The 18,468-nt window shown below is 41.9% G+C and overlaps 2 protein-coding genes across 5 annotated transcripts in view; one reads left to right on the forward strand and one right to left on the reverse strand.

Moving 5' to 3' along the window:
- The window catches only part of Gpr161 (G protein-coupled receptor 161), a 43,277-nt gene extending 37,196 nt beyond the window's left edge, over positions 1-6,081 (forward strand). For all 3 annotated transcript variants that reach the window (XM_021631047.2, XM_021631056.2, XM_060364603.1), the window contains exon 6: positions 834-6,081. In XM_021631047.2, the coding sequence (XP_021486722.1) occupies positions 834-1,102 (269 nt within the window). In that variant the 3' untranslated portion in view covers positions 1,103-6,081. The remainder of the gene's footprint in view (positions 1-833) is intronic.
- A 2,339-nt stretch (positions 6,082-8,420) lies between these two features.
- Dcaf6 (DDB1 and CUL4 associated factor 6) overlaps positions 8,421-18,468 on the reverse strand; it is a 99,782-nt gene continuing 89,734 nt past the window's right edge. For both annotated transcript variants that reach the window (XM_021631081.2, XM_021631074.2), the window contains 5 exons: positions 16,921-17,059; positions 15,003-15,159; positions 13,694-13,782; positions 11,075-11,180; positions 8,421-8,877 (listed from right to left, as the gene is read on the reverse strand). In XM_021631081.2, coding sequence (XP_021486756.1) covers positions 8,813-8,877; positions 11,075-11,180; positions 13,694-13,782; positions 15,003-15,159; positions 16,921-17,059 — 556 coding nt within the window. In that variant the 3' untranslated portion in view covers positions 8,421-8,812. The remainder of the gene's footprint in view (positions 8,878-11,074; positions 11,181-13,693; positions 13,783-15,002; positions 15,160-16,920; positions 17,060-18,468) is intronic.

An 18,468-nucleotide genomic window follows, 5' to 3' on the forward strand; every position in this document is an offset into this window, starting at 1 on the left:
GATAAGGAGTCCAACTCCTCCCCAGACCTGTCACAAGGAGCCAAGCAAGCCCCTCTGTGTCCCGGGAGTGAGTCGGTCGGGGAGCGCCCCCTGCTGGTTGGGTGCTGAGCGCAAGGTGCAGCCGGGAATGACACCTACCCTTTGTGGGGTGGGGAGCAAGCCGGGGCTGCTAAGGTCTCCCCGCCTCCTTTCTTCCTGGAGTGTGAGCCGCAAGCTGCCTGTTCTCCAGAAAACATAAGGAGAAGTTCCCCCGAATGTTCCGAGAGCTTAGGCAGTGGGCTCGGAGAGGCTCTGCGCAGGTTTGGTACTTACGAGCCACCTCCGCTTTTTTCTATTCAGCGCGGGCGTCAGGGGCCCCAATCCTTCAAGGGACAGTGGAACTGTTGACCTCACTTCCAAACTCGAGGCCTTCCACAGTCAGGGAAGCTCGGAGTGCAGTGGAGGAGAGACATGGCATGCGGGTCTGCGCATGTTTACAGCCACGGGCTAGGCTGTTCCCGAGAGCTGCGAGAAGCCAATTCTTTTGAAGATGAAAAGCCTAAAACTTTGTAGGCAGAATTTTCTCACTCATTTGACACGGTGACCATGTGAAGTAAGAAATTCCCTTCTCTTTGTAGACGAGGGAACTAAACTAGAAAACAGTGTCCGGCATTTCTCAGGTAGTAATTGGGAGAGTCCAGAATTTTAGCCTGGGGACTCTGATGTCAAAATTCGTACCTGTAACCTCTGCTTGTCTCCTCTCCTTGGGGTAGAAAGCCAACAGAGGTCATATCCCTGGAATGGTCATGGGTCCTGGCTTCCCTGCTAACTTTCCTTTCTGCCTTCTCCCACAGAGGCTGCCAAGAACTCTCTTCTTCATGTGAAAGCCGAAGTACACAAATCCTTGGACAGTTATGCAGCCAGCTTGGCTAAAGCCATTGAGGCTGAAGCCAAAATCAACTTATTTGGGGACGAGGCTTTGCCAGGGGTCTTGTTCACAGCACGGACCGTCCCGGGGGCTAGCTTTGGGGGCCGTCGAGGCAGCAGGACTCTTGTGAATCAGAGGCTGCTGCAGCTACAGAGCATCGAAGAAGGCAATGTCTTAGCTGCAGAACAGAGATGAAGGCCTCGGAGGGGGACTGGGCACGGCGGAGCTACTGGTATTGGTGCCCATGCCAAGACCCCTGGAAGATGTCACCAGACAGCCAGAGGCTGGGAAGGAAACATCTGGTGTGCAGCTAGGATGACTGAAAGTACTGTCTCCAGCCTCTGACCACGGTGTCTGCCGCTTCAGGGTCGCTGGGATGGAGCGAGGCTTCCGAAGCACCCCCACACAAAGGCAGATGGAGAAGCAGCTGGGGTTTCGGGAGGGCTGGAGGCAGCGGGTTTAAAGGGAGGTCACCACATGGATCCAGCTGGTCTGGCTCATGGTCTCGGTGATGCTTCTAGAGGCACTCCCTACTCTGCATGGCATGGAGTGGCATAGCCCTCCTTAGCACTGTAAGACCATCCGGGGGCTTTGTGTGGTTGATCCAGGCAGCATGGGGCCACAAGTACTAGGCGAAATGCAAAACAGTCCAGAAAACAGCCAGGTGTAGAACACACAACACAGCCCATAGCTACTGCCCTCATTGGACTTGGCCTTTGGTGGCCCCTGCTGCTGGCCTGTAGGAACAGCCCACAGGCCACCCAAGATGTGGCCACCTCCTTGTTAACAGAATTTTTTTTTTTTTAAGTATTTGAAAAGGGGGAAACCACTATAAAAGACAAAGGTGAATACCAGGCACTTCATTTTTAGAATAAAAAAACCCCTGGAGATTTAAGGCATATCAATAAGACTGGGGTTATGGTGTCATGTCCAGCTGGGGAGAATTTGGAGGGGGGGACAGAAGATATAGGTCTTAATTCCCAGGAGCAGTTGTGACTGTTGCTGCAGCTCTGGGGTGGGCACAAGGCAGAAAGGGCACACTGGACCAGAGCTCACATCCCGGCTTCTAGGCCCAGCGTGGTCTTTGTCCGCATGTCTTTGGGGACATCCTGCCCCGTCACTAGGCCTTTTGGAGAAAAAGAAAGGAGTGAGGAACTGGAATGAGTGGCCTCCAAGTGGCCTCCAAGATAATTCCGGCTCTGCTCTTTGACATCTTCTGAGTTTCTAACTTAGGAGATGATGGGAATAAACTGAATGTGACCTGTGGGTGAACCAGCATTTGTATATGTTTGTGTGCCCAGTAAACAGGAGGAGCTCCCTGCATGCCCTGGCCTTGTGCCTTTGTGCTGATTGGCTGTTGAGGGCAGTCCTAAATGCCGCCTACCGAGACATGGGTATGAAGAGGGTGCCACGGCTGAGGCAAAGGTGGAAGGGCAGGTGGGGTTTGTTGGCTCGGACTCCTCTTGCTCTTTGGGCTAGAACTTGGGAGTTTGAGCTTTGAGTGCTTGCTGTGGTGGTCAGGAAGATAATCTCCGCTGCTCTTAAGCGTGGGTGCTTAGATAAGAGATGCTCAGGGCTCTCCATTTCACAGAGCAGAGGAAGGGTCCAGGACTTTTGTCGTATCTGCCACGAGGCAGCCATTCCAGACTGACTTACTTTCCACGGTTTTCTGTGGGCTGCCTGGCTCCTGGTGTGGCAGTGTCTTTCCTGTGGTTCCTGGTCTGCCGTTTACTGAAGACCTTTCATTGGGCTTGGCATTTGTGTGATCTTGTCAACTCCAGGTCAGCTGTGCAGGGGAGTAGCAAGATTTTGGATGGAGTGGCAGGGGCAGAGGAACTGCTCTCATTCCTGGCAGCATTTCTCTTCTCTCTGTATTCTGTTATCGAGGGACCATATTCCCAATCAGCCAATATGCACAGAGGCATGCTGTCTAGGTATGGGTTGCCAGTTAGTGCAAGAGATTGGCTTAAAGGCTGGAGAGCTCTTTCCTGATTGCCCTGGGATAGGCTTTATGGAAAGGATGCTGAGGCCCCTGAATCCTACTGGCTGGCCCCAGATTTACTGGCATACAAGAGATCTGACCTAGAACACTGAGTTTCACTCCCACCCCTTTTAGTGGAGGACGTCTACTCATCCACCCAGCACTGCAGGTCTTTAAGCACCTCACGGAGCACTGGGGCTACACCATGTAACACCAGCGTTTAGCACCAGAGAGGGAGGGAGAGAGATGCAGCTGAGGATACTGTTGGGGACGTAGAGCATCAGGCAGTGATGACCAACTGTGGCTCCAGAGGGTCCGGGTATTCCAACTACGGTGCTATGGTCGGACTGTCGAGGCAGGTGAACATCCGGACTGAGTCTCGGAGGGGGGTTTAGGAGCCAGAACCATGCTTTTGCACATTCAGGGATTCTGCTCTGAGCTTGAGAGAAGTGGGCTGGGGAGAGGAGAGGTAGTTTCATACGTTCTCTTTTGTCCTCTTTAGAGGACACCTGCCTTTTGTGCAGAAGCCCACCATCCCAATTAGGCCCTGCCATGTTAGCTGCCAACTACTGTGCAGTGGTAGGCCCGAGGCCTTCCCCAGGGGACCCATAGGTACTGGTAGGTGGGACCTTGGTTTGCTTAAATACCTCAGTCCTTCTGATTCTAACAGGACCACTTGTAGGGCAGTGGTCCATCTCTGCTGCTTTTTACCCTTGACTTGGGTCCTGAGCTGTGTCCCGATGCCAGCTGTGGGATTTGCTGCGCCCGAGAAGGCACTGGGCCTGGCACTACAGCTCAGCACCTAGCTTTTCCCAGGCCAGACAACCCAAATCACGGAGTTTAAGATCTTAGTTACTAGATGGCAGCAGTGTGGCTGTGGAGAGCAAAAAAAAACCACGGAGGCTTGTTCTTCTGAGCCCTACCATGACAAGCCCCTGACCTTGACAACCGATTCTTACCTTATGTGTGTTACCCGGGATGGAGTTCACAGGAACTACCTGTAATGGGCTGCCTGATGCTAAGAAAATTGCTGCTCCTGGGACAGGCGGGATGAAGGATTGTAAAGACAATGGCCCACTGGCACGCACTGTTTCATGGATTCTCATTTGTATAACTGATTTCACCTTTCAGCCGAGAATGAAACCATCACCACCGAGACAAACTCAGTATTTGCAATAGTGCACTGTAGTTTGGGTCTAGACAAGAGGAGGAAACTAGTGTTGATACAGTGAAAGAGCTTGCTAGTCTGTTAAGACAGAACTATTAGGAGTGGTTTTTCAAATGGACAATGTGCTCCTTAGATTTGCAGATTATAGAGACATTTCTCAGTGGACCAGAAGTTGAACTCATGGAACACGTCCAGCCTCGTTTCATCTGTCTCCTGTCTGGAAGGAATGAGGATGATGTGGCTGAACATGAGGAGGCCAAGAACAGGCAATGTGTTAGGCCCCACTGTGTGCCTCAGTTTAAACATCTAAGAGCCTATCTGCTAGGCACTAATTGAGGACTTCAGTCTATCTCCCTTTGCTTCAGGCAGATGGGAAACAGCAGGGATGGGGCTGGTGTGGGATGTCTGTGAGTTAAGATTTCAGGTTGCCAATTGCTAGCTAGGTGTTTGGGAGCAAATTACTCAGTATTCTTGCATCTGTAAAGTGAAGTTTTGTAATCTTTTTGTATATAGGGACGCAGAATCCAAGGATGCTACCCGCACAGGGTGCTCAGTAGACTACAAAAATGCTCATGGTATATCCAATACAGCACAGGGTCCTGTTTCTCAGCATAACTGAAGGGGCAGAATCCTGTTTTACAGGGATCTCTAATACATGAGAACCTTCAAAAAGATGTGCTATCCAATTCAGGACGGTTAGTTATGTTGAGGGTTGTTGCCTGGGGGATTATTTGCTATTAGGTACAAAAGAACTTAATGGAAACGAAGGAGTGATGAGAAAAGGAAGGCAACAGAGAGGAGGGCAGAAAAGCTGAGAATTTGGAACACAAGAGCTTATTGGGAACAAAAATGAGCTTTTCTGGTAAGAAAGTCTTCCTTCCACATTAATGACCTGCTTGCACAAGAAAGAAACATTTCTACATTACCTCGAGTGATAGATGATCTACAGAGTCCCTAACGATATCAACTCAACTTTGACCTCCCCTGTACCATCCTACCCCAATGCCTTTAGGGGCTGTCTAGCAGGGACAGTGTCTGGCTCCCAGCTCCCACAGCTCGTCTTCCAAGACTCTGATGGCAGAGGCAGAAGAGGTGTAAGAAGTGTATATAGAACCAGAGGAAAACTAGGGAGGAAGAGCAGAAGTCAGGTAGGACATGAACCACAGCAACATGGAAGTGACCGGCCATAAATGACTACACGGAGGGACAGGCGGGTACTGTCCTTATGGGTTGGGGAGAGAGGACACGAGAATCCAGGAAGGCCATGGGAAAGCTTTGTCTCAAAATGAGGTAAACAAGACCTAAATCCCTAGGTCTTGGTCTTGAGGGTGAGAGGATCAAGCCTTGTAGCCCAAGGAGAAAGAGGCACAAGTAGATTAAAGGTCATCCTTAGCGGAGTAGGCCAGCTGGGCTTTATTAGGTAGGGAGGAAGAACCAAGGCGAAGCAGTGAGGTGTCTTACTCAACAGGCCTTATGTCAGGTGATCATCTGTTGGAAAGAATTCAAAGCACAAATACCAATCTTCACAAGATTGCCACAAGCACAATTCTGGTCAGTGTAATTTTGAGCACACAATATACCAAGCTGTGTTTAAGAATCCCTTTTTAAAAGCAGTATTAATGGCTTAGGAACCAGCAGCCACTTCTGGTTTTCCTTTTGACACTATTAGACAGAAATCACAGGTGAACCAGTTCCTCCCAGAGGTGACAAGACCAAGCCAAGTGTGGTAGAAAGCCTGTGTGCCTGAAAATGGATGTCAGTGGTATAGACATGCTTGAGTGTCCTGTGTGTTCCGATGACATACACCTGGAGGAAGAAGTGGTTAAAAACCAAACTTCAAAAAACACACACAAAAAACAAAACCCCACTAAGTTAATCCTGAAAATATATTTAACTTGAAGTTTTGGATGGTGTTTTTGAAGATAAAATTGTTGCGGTTATTATATATAAATCAGTATTTATGAATAAGTGAAAGTGTATTTAGACCAGTTTTGTTTACCTGATTAAATGTTCTTGGAATGTGTACAGCTGTGTAAGTCATCAGTCTGCGCTTGGACTTTTGGTCTATGGACATTTCTGGGTACCTGTCCCTTCCCTCAACTTCCTACAGCTTTATTTCCATCTTACCTCCCCATGGCCTGAAAAGAGGACTGAAGAGCAAGAGGACACTCACTGCAGAGCTGGGAGTGAGGGTTCCTGTGTTAAAGTCACTTAGATAGATCCATTTATGCATTCAAATTCCCCAAGGTAGTTAGACTCAAGAAGTGTTGGGTTAAATGACTGTTGTTTACTATATTTAAGACACTCTAAGCCTGATTTTTTTTCTTAATTGTAGCCCTGGCTGGCTTCAAACTCAGATCATCCTGACGCTGCCTCCCAAGTGCTGAGGCTAAAGGCATGTGCCACCATGACCAGTTGTTAAGCCTGTTTTTTTTTTTTTTAGAGGATTAATGAACTGATGCTTTTTCATCTATCTACTCTCTACCTATGCATCCAGTCTTTGTGTCAGATGAAAGCGAAGATGCTGAGTAGCAGACTGTAGCACAGACACAACCACCCCTGCACAAGGCCCATCCTTTCCTTTCCCCTCACCTGTTCATACTGATGCCATCTTTTTTCTGTGTGTATAGGTAAACAAACCCTGGGGCCAGTGCCCTAACTCTGCATCCCTCTCTCTACTGCATCATGGGTGGCCAGAACTTTCTTTTGTCTTTGCCATGTATCTCTAATTACTTGTCTGCTAGGCCTGCTCCAGGAGAATGAAGAGCACACAGTTCCTGTACCTTCACAAGCATACGGCACCAGAGTAGACACCTGCCATTTGCTTTTGTTCTGACCTTTGCCTACCAGTAACCCTTTGACCTCAGTCTTCCAGCACCCTCTGTCTTTTAGCAAATCCAACGACACTGGTTTAGTCTAACATCCACTTTCTTCCATGACAAAGCTAATTATCTTCTGCCAGCAGCAAGTATTCCTGAGTTAGCAGCCATCTCTATGGGGAAGAGGTCCATGCTCCCCATAGAGATGGCTCTGTGTTATTATACTTTTGTCTGTTAATGGGCCAGCTGGAGACGGTCTATGTCTTACTCTCAGTGTCTGATTCAGCCAATTCTTCTGGCAGGATATTTAGGTCACCAAAAATGACAGGAACAGTCGAGTTACCTAGTAATTAAACCCCGAGTGAAGCAGCTGGCATTGCAAATACACCAAAAGCACTATCAGAGAAGGCCCCATGCCCGAGATGACTATGGCAGGCTATCAGATCTGCTCAGACTCTGGCCTTTCATCTGTCAGGCAGCTACGCAGTTTAGAAGCCACTTCTAGATGTGATCCAGAGCTAGAGCTCAAGACTGGCTCTGCTGATGATGGACAAGATACAATATGGATCTATAGTTCTGCCCTTGAGAACGCCAACATTTTCTTTCTGGTGTCGGTGTTTTGATTTTGGTAGCATTGGATCGCTGTTTCAAGATGGGTTCAATGTAATTCAATTTCTTCTCCAACTGCTGGCTGACAAGGAGGTATAGTGAAGTTAGTTACTAGTTCAACTATAGGTCACAGAAAAGTTGCTGAGGTTAGTTACTGTCTTTTGTACAAAAGATATATGCCAAGAGCTCACTGACTAGAAAACCAAAGATATCTTCTGAAAAGAGAAGATCCATGTCCTATCCTGCCTATAAACCTGGAATAGCAAATGCTGTGTGTGTGAGAGAGAGGGAGAAAGGGAGAAAGGCACAGAGAGTGAGAGACAGAGACTCTTGCTTTTGAAGGAGTCCTTTTGTCACATTAAACAACAGGTACACCACTCGGCCTGCCAAGCTATTTTTGTCTGTAAGGTATGAGGAGGCAGCAACTGCCTCTCTCCCACCTGGTAGGTTCTGGCTTCTAGAAGAGGCTCACAGCCACGGATGCTGTGCAGAAGATGATTAAAAAGTATAATACATAATAACCTGGTGTTGAGAAAAGCCTCTATTTTTGTAAGTGGGTTGGAGATATGTGCACATGTAATTAGACTGAGGGAAACACAGACAACACAGGAGATGGGAAACGTTAGGGCTATGGAGCAGTCCAGGACAAACACTAAGATACACAAAGGCTGGGTACAGAGGACCCAGTGCAGTGCAGGTGGATGCTAGAGTGAGCTAACGGATCTCAGTGACGTCTGGGATCTGGATGGAGGTAGACCGGAAGACAGCCCCTGCCGCTTGTGCTCATGAGAATCATCTGTACGGCTCAGTGACTGGTATGGATGAGGTACACACACAAGACAGAAGCTCAAGAAAACGTACTTTGGGAAGAGAAATGCCTGGTAAGTGTGGGTAAAAGTAGCAAAGAGTGAAATAAAAAGCCAAATTTAGGATATCTTAAGACAACCAACATCTTTAATTAGAAAGCATCAAACATGCAAATGGCAAGTGTAGAAATTTATTTGAACCAACATTTTCACTACAATGAAAATGACTTTTCAACACTGATCCAAGCTCCCACATCTGAGGGTCAGGGAAGTATTGCACTTTGCATTTTCTAGGACTCCATACACAGCAAAAAGTTTCAAAAACATTTTGCTTGTTTTGTTTTACACACGCACCCAACTCATGCACACACTCATTCCAAACTAATGTTTGGTTATCCCAAAAATGGGAAAGAACTCCAAAAAACCATAGCCTTAAATTGCACTAAAGTTCTGTAAAGAAAAAAAATATAATAAATGTCATATACAAATTTCAGAACATTTAAGTGCTTGCCAAAGAGTCGTTTATTCTTCATCCTCGTTTTCATTCTCCTGACCCGAACCTTCCGATCTGTCACCCTCCAAGCGGTCTGGAAAACACAGACATGAGAATCACACAAACTCAAAAGCCTTTTAGTATCTATTATAAATAACCCCTAGAACTTTGTTTAAAACTGTGAAAAATGTTTCTCATTTAAACATACATATGTAAAAATCTACTCACTAGTATATACAAATATTTCTAATTTTATTTTTTGAAACAGGGCCATACTATGCAGCCTGGCTGGCCTGGAACTGGCTATGTAGACCAAGCTGATCTCTAACTCACAGAAACCCACCTGCTTTGCATCTCTAGAGCTGGGACTGAAGGCATATACCACCAAGCCCGGCTACATAAAGCTGTTTGTTTTGTTTTTTAAGATTTGTTTTCCAGTATTTTAATACATGTGCGTGTGTATGCGAGTACGCATGTCCATGTAAGTATATGCACTGAGTGCAGGAGTCTATGGAGGCCACAGGCAATGGAAGCCCAGGAGCTGGTAATAAGACAGCTGAGAGCTGCCTGATGTGAGTCTTCTGGAAGAGCAGTATGTGGTCTTAACTGAGCTATCCCTCCAGCCCCAATATAAGTTTTTAATTTTGCCTCAAGGGGTAAATAAAGAATGATGACTTAATACCATATAATCCTAAAACACACAAGATCTTGATATATTACACTCTCTTGCAGCAGTTTTCAAACAAGGTTTCACAGAGGCTAAGTTTTAACAATGGATATCAGGTGCTATGAAGGGCACCTGGAGAGGGGGATGCAAGAGAGAAAAGACTGGAGACCATGCAGATATGTTTAACCTTCTGACACTATGATACAATATCACTTACAAAGTTAATGCTCCAAAACAGAACAATCAAGCTGCAAAAAACAAACACACACACACCTTGCTAGGATTGAACTTAGAGTCTCATGCAGAGCAAGCAAGCACTGTACCCTAGAGTGTCTGTGTGTGTATGTATGTGTGATTTATATCTCTATCTATCTATCTATCTATCTATCTATCTATCTATCTATCTATCTACCTACCTACCTACCTACCTACCTACCTAGGATTTACTCAAGACATGAATATAAGTTTTATGAAGATAAGTTGTATCACACCATGGTGTATGAAAATGGCAATGGCATAAAATCCCTAGCATCGTAAGGATGGCATTATGACAGACACATTGCCCCAAGTAACGTGGAAAACATTAAGGTCAGGCTTAAAGAAAATAGTTCACGACAGGACACCAAACACCAGATGGAAGGGACAAAATAATTATAGAAACTGAGGAGAGAGAGTTTCAGGTTTATCATCAGGGGCCTGCATATCACAGTGATGACCTGACTACATGGCGATACACGAAATCCTAAGTCAAAGGGAAGGCACTTTCAATTCAGGATTTAACACTCATCAGGTAGATGGCCTGGCCAAGTTATAAAACATACTTTACAGGGCTAATATTTGAGGGACTGAAAAGACGGCCAAGAGGTTAAGAGTACTTGCTGATTTTGCAGAAGACCATTACTACATAATGGTTCACATCCATTTGTAACCCCAGTTCTAGGGTGTCCAACACCCTCTTCTGGGCTCCTCTGTTAGGCATGCATGTGGAGAACATATGTATGTGCAAGCGAAACACTCACACCATGAAATCAAATCAAATCTTTAGTTTTTAAAAAACATAAGTAAATCTTAAAAAATTATTTAAAAACGCACAAATATAACTTTCTTTCTTACCATGTTACATTTGTTTTTAAATAGGGCATTTGAATAAATGTATTTTAAAGTATATTTAGTACAAGTTTAAATATTTATTTTTACTTTTGTTTCTTTGTTAGCTGAGACGGTATCTCCCCTAGCTCAGTCTAGCCTTGCCTTTACTATGTAGCCTAGGGTGACTCTGGACACATGTTCCTCCTCCCTTCTCCTCCTTTGTGCTTAGGGAGTGCCACCAGACCCAGCAGCACAATATATCCTGAGGTTTATGACTCAGCTCTGTATTATGAGAAGATCACCTAAGAGAGAGGTCTCAAGTGACTGTGTTTTTTATTTTACCATTTTTCAATAAACGTTGTTTATAAATTAAATAATTCGCCGTGCTAAGGTCAAGTGTTCACAGAAAGAAATCCTGGTTCTGAATCTGTTGCTTTCATTGTTGGATAGTAAGGAAATCATATAAACCTCTGTAAAGCAGGGCTTAATGTTTTCAAATTAAAAATGATCTTAATGATAGTCTAGAGTTTCTTACCAGCTCGGATATGATTCAGTGATGCCAACATCCTCAACATGAAAGAGGCTGGAACGGTAATGGTGTTTCTAGTCTCTTCCAGCATGAGCTCATTTCGAGTTATAACCTACAGCAAGTTAACAACTATGTCAAAGTTGATACAGTAACAACACTTTTGCCTTAAAGATTACAAAAAGTTTCAAAAATCAGCAAGTCTTAAGAGGAATTTTTTCATTGTTATATGTAATGTCTGTATTTCTACCATAAGGCTATTCAATGTAAAAAAAATTAGTTTAACTTAGACTTAAAGGAAGATCAGAGACCACCATTCCTTTAAAAAATTAATTTATATTTGTTGTACAAAATGACAGGTCTCAGAGTTACCTTATCCAGTTCAAGCACATCTTGTACTGAACAATGCTTATATTTAGTCCTCCCTTTACTGTCTTGCCTCCCCACCAAACCAGCAATATAAAAAACTCAACATAAAAACCCAGTATTTTCCTACAACAAACATGCTGAGAAAGAAACGAGAATGATCCCATTCACAGTAGTAACAAAATACACCAATATATCAGAGAGCCATGAGCCATGAATAAACCTACTCAAGGTAGCAAAGGACTTCTATATTGTGTCAAAGACATACACTGGAGAGAAAGCCTTTTAAGCAAATGGTGCTGGGAAAACTGGAAATCCATCCCCATGTAGAATGAGATTACAACCAACTTCTCTACTCTGTCCAAAATTCAACTCAAAATGGATCATTAATGTAGGACTCGGCACGATTAGTGCTGGGGAAAAAACTTCAAGATACAAGCGCAGAGAGGGACTATACGAAAAGGACTCTAATAGTCCAAGAAATAATTCCAATACTGGACAAATAGGATTTTATCACCTTAAAAGGCTTCTGTTCCATTAACATAGTGAAGAGACTGTCTACAGAATGGGAGAAAAATCTGGGTAATCTATCTAAGAGAAAGCTAAATAAATAAATAAATACCAAAACCCCCAAGTTGTCCAACCAATAAATGGAGAAAATAATTGGACAAAAAATTCTCAACTAAAATACAAGTCATCAATAAACAGAAAATGTTTAGCCCCTCAGCCGTGAACTACAATGGGAACGGGGTGAGGTGGTGCACACCTTTATCCTGGTACTTACACAGGCCAGGTGAAGCTGCAACTCAAAACAACGAACACAGCAAACAAACAAAAGCAAACCTCCACCGAGGTATATCATCTCACCACAATCAAAATGGCTATCATCGGGAAAACAAATGACAACAAATGCTGGAGAAGAGTGTGAAAAGAGATTTTGCTGGAGGAAAAATAAACGGGTGCAGTCCCTATGGGAATCAGTATGGAGCTTTCTCAAAAAGACTACAAAGAGGACTACCATCTAATTTAGCTATACCATTCCCACAGTTATACCTAAAGAAATCTAAGCCAGAATAGCATAGTATAGAGATCCCCATGCATGCATGTTTATTGCTGCAGTACTCACAAAAGCCAAACTATAGAACCAGTCTAGAGGTTCACAGATAAAGAAAATGTATATACACAGTTATACAGTTAAGTTTGAGTGAGCATAAAGAAAGGGTTAGATTGTCATTTGTAGGAAAGGTAAGAGAGGGTAACAGGAATAGCACAAAGGCAAAGTATCTTGTTTTGTTACATGCAGAATTTTATACATACATGTATACATACATATGATATGAAAGCAGAAAGGTAACTGTTTTCTTTTATATGCAGAACTATACACTCATATATATATACATATATGAAAGCAGAAGAAAAATTATCAATTTTTTCATATGCAGAATTACACACACACACACACACACACACACACACGAAAGCAGAAAGGAGGGAGACTATCTGAGGGGAAGTCATGAACCAGTGATATAGAAGGGAAAGAACAGGAAGGAGGGAGTAAGAATGATTAAGGGTCAATGGTAAGTATGTGAAATCACCCTTCCCCACACACACCTCTTTCACTGAGCCCCATCATTTTGTATGCTAGCTAAAAATTTTAATGGAAATGAATAAACCAAGGACCTAAGGAAGCCTTAAAAGAACAATAACGGAAAAGTATCTGTTCATTTGCTCCTCTCTACAGGGTCTTGATATGTGCTCAGTATGACCAGAACTCTTCCTTCAGCTCCATGAGTGGTAGAAGGTGAATTACAGGCTGCATAATCAGTTTGTTTTCAGCTAAAACACGAACAGAACTTTGAAATGATTTTTGTTATATATAATAAGCATGATAATCAACATATATAATATGTTATTAAAATCAATATAATTAGCAAGATACTAATCTGATTTTTACCTCTAGAAGTACAGGTATGATTTTATCTCACTTTTACTTTTCAAAAGACCTGATCTCCCTCTCCTTCTTTTTCTGAGACATGGTTTCATTAAGTAGCCCTGACTGGCACAGAACTTGCTATGTAGACCACTAGGCTGGTCTTGAACTCACAGAGATCCACCCGCCTATGCCTCACGAGTATAGAGATTAAAGATTAACTTCCTTAACTGAATGTCTTTGTTTTATGTCAGCGACTAATAATAAACCTTTTCCCCTTAAAATAGCATTTTAGATAAAAATTAAAATAGAAAGTATAATAAAAGTCTTACTTCATCAGCAAGTTTTCGATTAAAAATTCTTGACTCTTCTAGTGGCGACCAGATCTTTATGTCATAATCTATACCAGATGAGGCTAGAACTAGAAAAAAAATTTACATCTTTATCATATACTAAGCATAGGTGCAAAATTAACAAATTTAATCTTGAAAACCACTACACATATTTTTGAAGGTTTTTGTTTTGTTTGTTTGAGACAGGGTCTCACTATACAGCCCTAGTTGCCCTTGAACTCACAATGTAGACCTGGCTGTCCTGACTAGGCAATCACAGAGATCCACTGCCTCTACATCCAGAGTGCTGAGATTAAAGGTGTGTGTGACCACACCAGGCCAAAGCATTAAATTGTGTTTGTGTGTGTGCATGTGCACCTAAGTGCAGGTGCCTGCAGAGGCCAGAAGAGGGCATCAGAGTTCATATAGCTGGTGGTTGTGAGCTGCCTGATAGGGATACTGGGATCCAAATTTGGGTATGCTATAAGAGTAGTAAACATTTTAAATTGCTGGGCCATCGCCCCAGTCTTTTTTTGTTATATAATTATGATTTGAACATTTCCTAAAAGTAACTAACTATAGAATAAAATGTTAAGAGCAGTTAGAAGTCTCTCATATACATGGCCACTTCAAATAGAAGGCAAGAACAAGCCAATTCTCTTTTATGTTAGTTAAGTAATTCAGAACTGGGAAGACTTAAAAAGGCCTAGATGTTTGTTTCGAATAAATGATGAAAAACTCAGTCATGTGAGACTCTATGAGACAATAAAACTTAAATATTAAAAGAATAGACTTTTTAATCTATTTCCTTTAAAATATATCAAAAGCATATTCTTTTGTTTCTTTTTGAGAATATAAATCTTAAATATTTATTTGTCCTTTGAGAATTTCATACATGTATATAAAATGATCAAATCGATTCCCTTCTCTCCAACTCTTTCCTGACACTCTAATCGTGTCTCCCTCCCAACACTTGTGCTCATTTTTAAATCCACTGAGTCCAACCAGTGCTGCCAGCATGTGATAAGTTGGGCCATCCATGGAAGCACAGCACATGCTCTTACAAGGAGCCAAGTCCCTGAGGAAACTGACTCTCCCTTCAGCTGCAGCCATCAACTGTCAGTGTCTTCTCAGCTAAGGCTGGGGCTCTGTGAACCCCTCTCCCACTCAAACAACAAATTCTTTGTTTTAAACCCATGTAGGGCTATAACTATCTCTAGCAACGGATTTTATTTTTTTTTAAAGATTACTTACAGCTGATGAATGAGAGCATCAATCTATAGTACTTGTTCTATGAAAGACATCTTACTTGGGTCAAAAGGATGAGGCTGCAGGCAGTTGACCACATGATTGTCAGCTTCCAGAAGCATCAAATGCTCAGCAGTGTGCCGATCCCAGATGAAGATATGACCACAGTCGGAGCCGCTCATTACGAAGTTAGCACCCCAGAAGTTGGCTTCTTTTATCTGAGGGATTTGAAGACACAGGACAGACACATCAACATTACCAAAAGAAAGACAGATTCGTTCTCTCACTGAAAATGAATTGGCTTTAAAAATAAAAAGTTAGCAAGTGCAGTACAGGTGCACACTTGTAATGCCAGCACTCAGGGAGGCAGAGGCAGGTGGATCTCTGTGAGTTCAAGGTCAGCCTGATCTACAAAGAGTCCAGGACAGCCAAGGATACACAGAGAAACCCTATCTTGAAAAAACAAAAAGAAAAAAACAACAAAAACAAATAAAGCAAGAAGTAAATAAATAAAAAGAAAAAAAATTAAAAAGTTAAATACTGAAGTTTTTTCCTAAGAATCTTAAAATCATGACAGTGCTTTAGCAAGGGCAATAACACGGCAGAAAAGCATGGGAAGCTTCCCCTGAGAGCAGATTTCAACAGTATTTGACATACAACAGATTCTTCACACAAGCTAAATGAGAAAATGGGCTTACAACAGGATAATGGGGGAAAATATATATATATATATATACATATATACACACACAGATGAGCTTTCTATAAGTATTTCATTTTCATTATTCATTTTTTATGAATAAAAAACATTTTACAGAAAAAGGAATTGTTGTATTTTATCCTTGTTAAGAACAAAAAGTTTTTTTTTTCATTAACTGTGAAAAGCCTATAGAGTTAAGGAAAGATAAACATGCAAGCAGACAAAGAAATATGATATACTAAATAGCTATCCTATTTTTAATAAACACACATGAAAGGACCACAAAAAGATCTTTATATTTCAGACAGTGTCTGTCAAAATCATTTTCCTGGTGCTCACACGGCCAGCAGGGAAGGAGAGAGCCTGCAGTCATGTGGTGCTCCGCCACACTTCCTTCTAAGTTTTCATCTTTCCATACTGAGACGTGAGCTCAGGGTTACAGGCATGTTAAGCAGGCACTCAGCTGCTCAGGTTTATCCTCAGCCCTCCTTTAGTTACCTTCATCTAAAACTTAATTGGCAAGATGCATAAAATGCAAATTGGCTACTTCTATTGAGTATCCATTTAAAAAAATGATGACAACGTTGCTACCAAAGACGTGTACAAGGAGAGCTAATTATTTCCCCACTTCAGTTTATGTTTTACCTAGACTCTAAAGAAGGTAAACTATAATCTGCAGGTATTTGTGGTAACACTGGGTATACAGAGCACTTTCTAGATATGAACTATTTAGAGTAATATTTACATTAATTGCCTTGCACTGGATGTGCAGGTTTAAACACTACAACTGCATTTTAAACACTACAACTGATCTGAGGGACTACCTGGTCTATCCTGGTCATTTTAAAGATTAAAGAAATTAAACCAAGGAAAGACAGAGTGACCAATGTCAATTTTTAGATCTTAGTTTAAAAAGTGTTATGATAAAAATGTATCTGTATTTTATAATCAAACTGGCTTTCACATACAGATTTATTTCACATTCCAAGCAAAATGTAGTAAAATTAGCTTTAAAACATTTAAAAGTAGACTCCTGAGGATAGCACGCATAGACTAAATAAATAGATATATAAATATATAAATGCAACAGCTAGTTGTTCTAAGCTAAAATAATTTTTCTAGGTTACATATATATATATATATTTTTTACTAAGGTAGAATTTTCTTGCAATATATTACCAAACTAAAAGCACTGTGCTTGAATAAATAAGTAACAAAATCACCACAGAAAAAAACACGAACTGCAATCTCATCAAAGTATGCCATGAGCATCCGGTACCATTGTCCTGGAGTTGCGATGGCCTTTATAAACCATTTTTACTAGTGGCCTCCTAATGTTCAAAGTATCCAATTCTTCCATTTCTTTCCTTTCTTTCCTCCTCCTGAAGAATTCCTGGATGCGGGCAACAGCAGAACGTCTACATAGTGCATATTAAAACAAACAAACAAACAAAAATAAATATCCACAGGTAACCTCTGGATGATAATAAAAACCTTAAAACACAGTAAGCCTATATTTAAACACATTATTTTAATAAAGCATCACAACTGAAAGCATAAAAGGACAGACTTCATCATAGTAGTTGAGTTACAACAAGATCTTTAGTTCAGTGGTCACTTAGAAACTTGGTACTGGTTGAAAAGTAAAGAAATGGCATGCGACACAGTAGTTTTTTAAAGTACAGTTTTATAAAATCAAACAGACAAAATTTATGTGCAATTTTACTTCAATTAAAACATCCTATTTAGTCTTGTTTAGTGGTCTAGGACTGGAATCACAAACCACAGGAGGTAGAGGGAGATCAGGAACTCAAGACCAACTTTGACTGAAAAGTTGATTTTGAGGCAAGGGCTATTTTTAGATGCTGTCTCAAAAGAAAACAAAGGGGGCTGGAGAGATGGCTCAGTGGTTAAGTGTACTGGCTGCTCTTCCAGAGGACCCAGGTTCATTTCCCAGCACCCACATGGCAGCTCACAGCTGTCTGTAACTCCAGTTCTAGGGGATCTGATACCCTCACACAGATAAATATATAAGCAAAACTTCAATGCATGTTAAATAGAAACAAATACAAAAAAATAAAGAAAACAAAAACAAAAAACTAATACTCTATTTAATTTTTGAATGTCTGTCTACAAACTAAGAGCAACATGGTAACAGTGGTAAACTAATATTCTAACATTGTTTAAAGAAGTTCCAAGAGCTCACTAATCAGGAGGAGAATAGATACTGGTAAAAGATAAAATGAAGACCTTTCACTAGCATCTCTTTCATATGGCTCCAGGCCAAAGAGAAATTTACAGTTAATGAGGCAGATTCTGTTCTCCCTACAAAGCAGTTGATGGCAGTAGTAGCTACTCTGGAACCAAGTACTGTTTTTAAAGCTGATTTTACTATTAAGGGAATACTCTGCTAACATCCAATATTACTTAATCATAAAGCTCTAATTTGTCACTTAAAATGCAGAAGGAAAATCCTTAAAGATTTAAAACAACAAATTGGTCAGGAAAACAAATGTCAGAACAGTGACTAAAGATACAAAAAGATGACAGCCTCATCAGTAAACAAACTTCTCTTTTTATGTTTATCAGCCTAAAAACTTTTTTTTTTTCCTATGTATGTGGCAAGAGTTTCAAGAAACAGGAATTCTGGAAGGAGTCTAAAAGTGGTCTTGCGGGTAAAAATAAAGTGTGCCTTTCACTTTTCATTCAAGCACGATATGCACATAAGGAGGTACACACTCATGAGGCGTAACAACTGGATGTAGTCCCCAAATAGAACAGGCTGAGCTCAGCAGCAACATACTAGAAATAGCATCATGAGCTACCC

This window comes from Meriones unguiculatus, chromosome 11 (assembly GCF_030254825.1).
Source record: "Meriones unguiculatus strain TT.TT164.6M chromosome 11, Bangor_MerUng_6.1, whole genome shotgun sequence".
NCBI lineage: Eukaryota > Metazoa > Chordata > Mammalia > Rodentia > Muridae > Meriones > Meriones unguiculatus.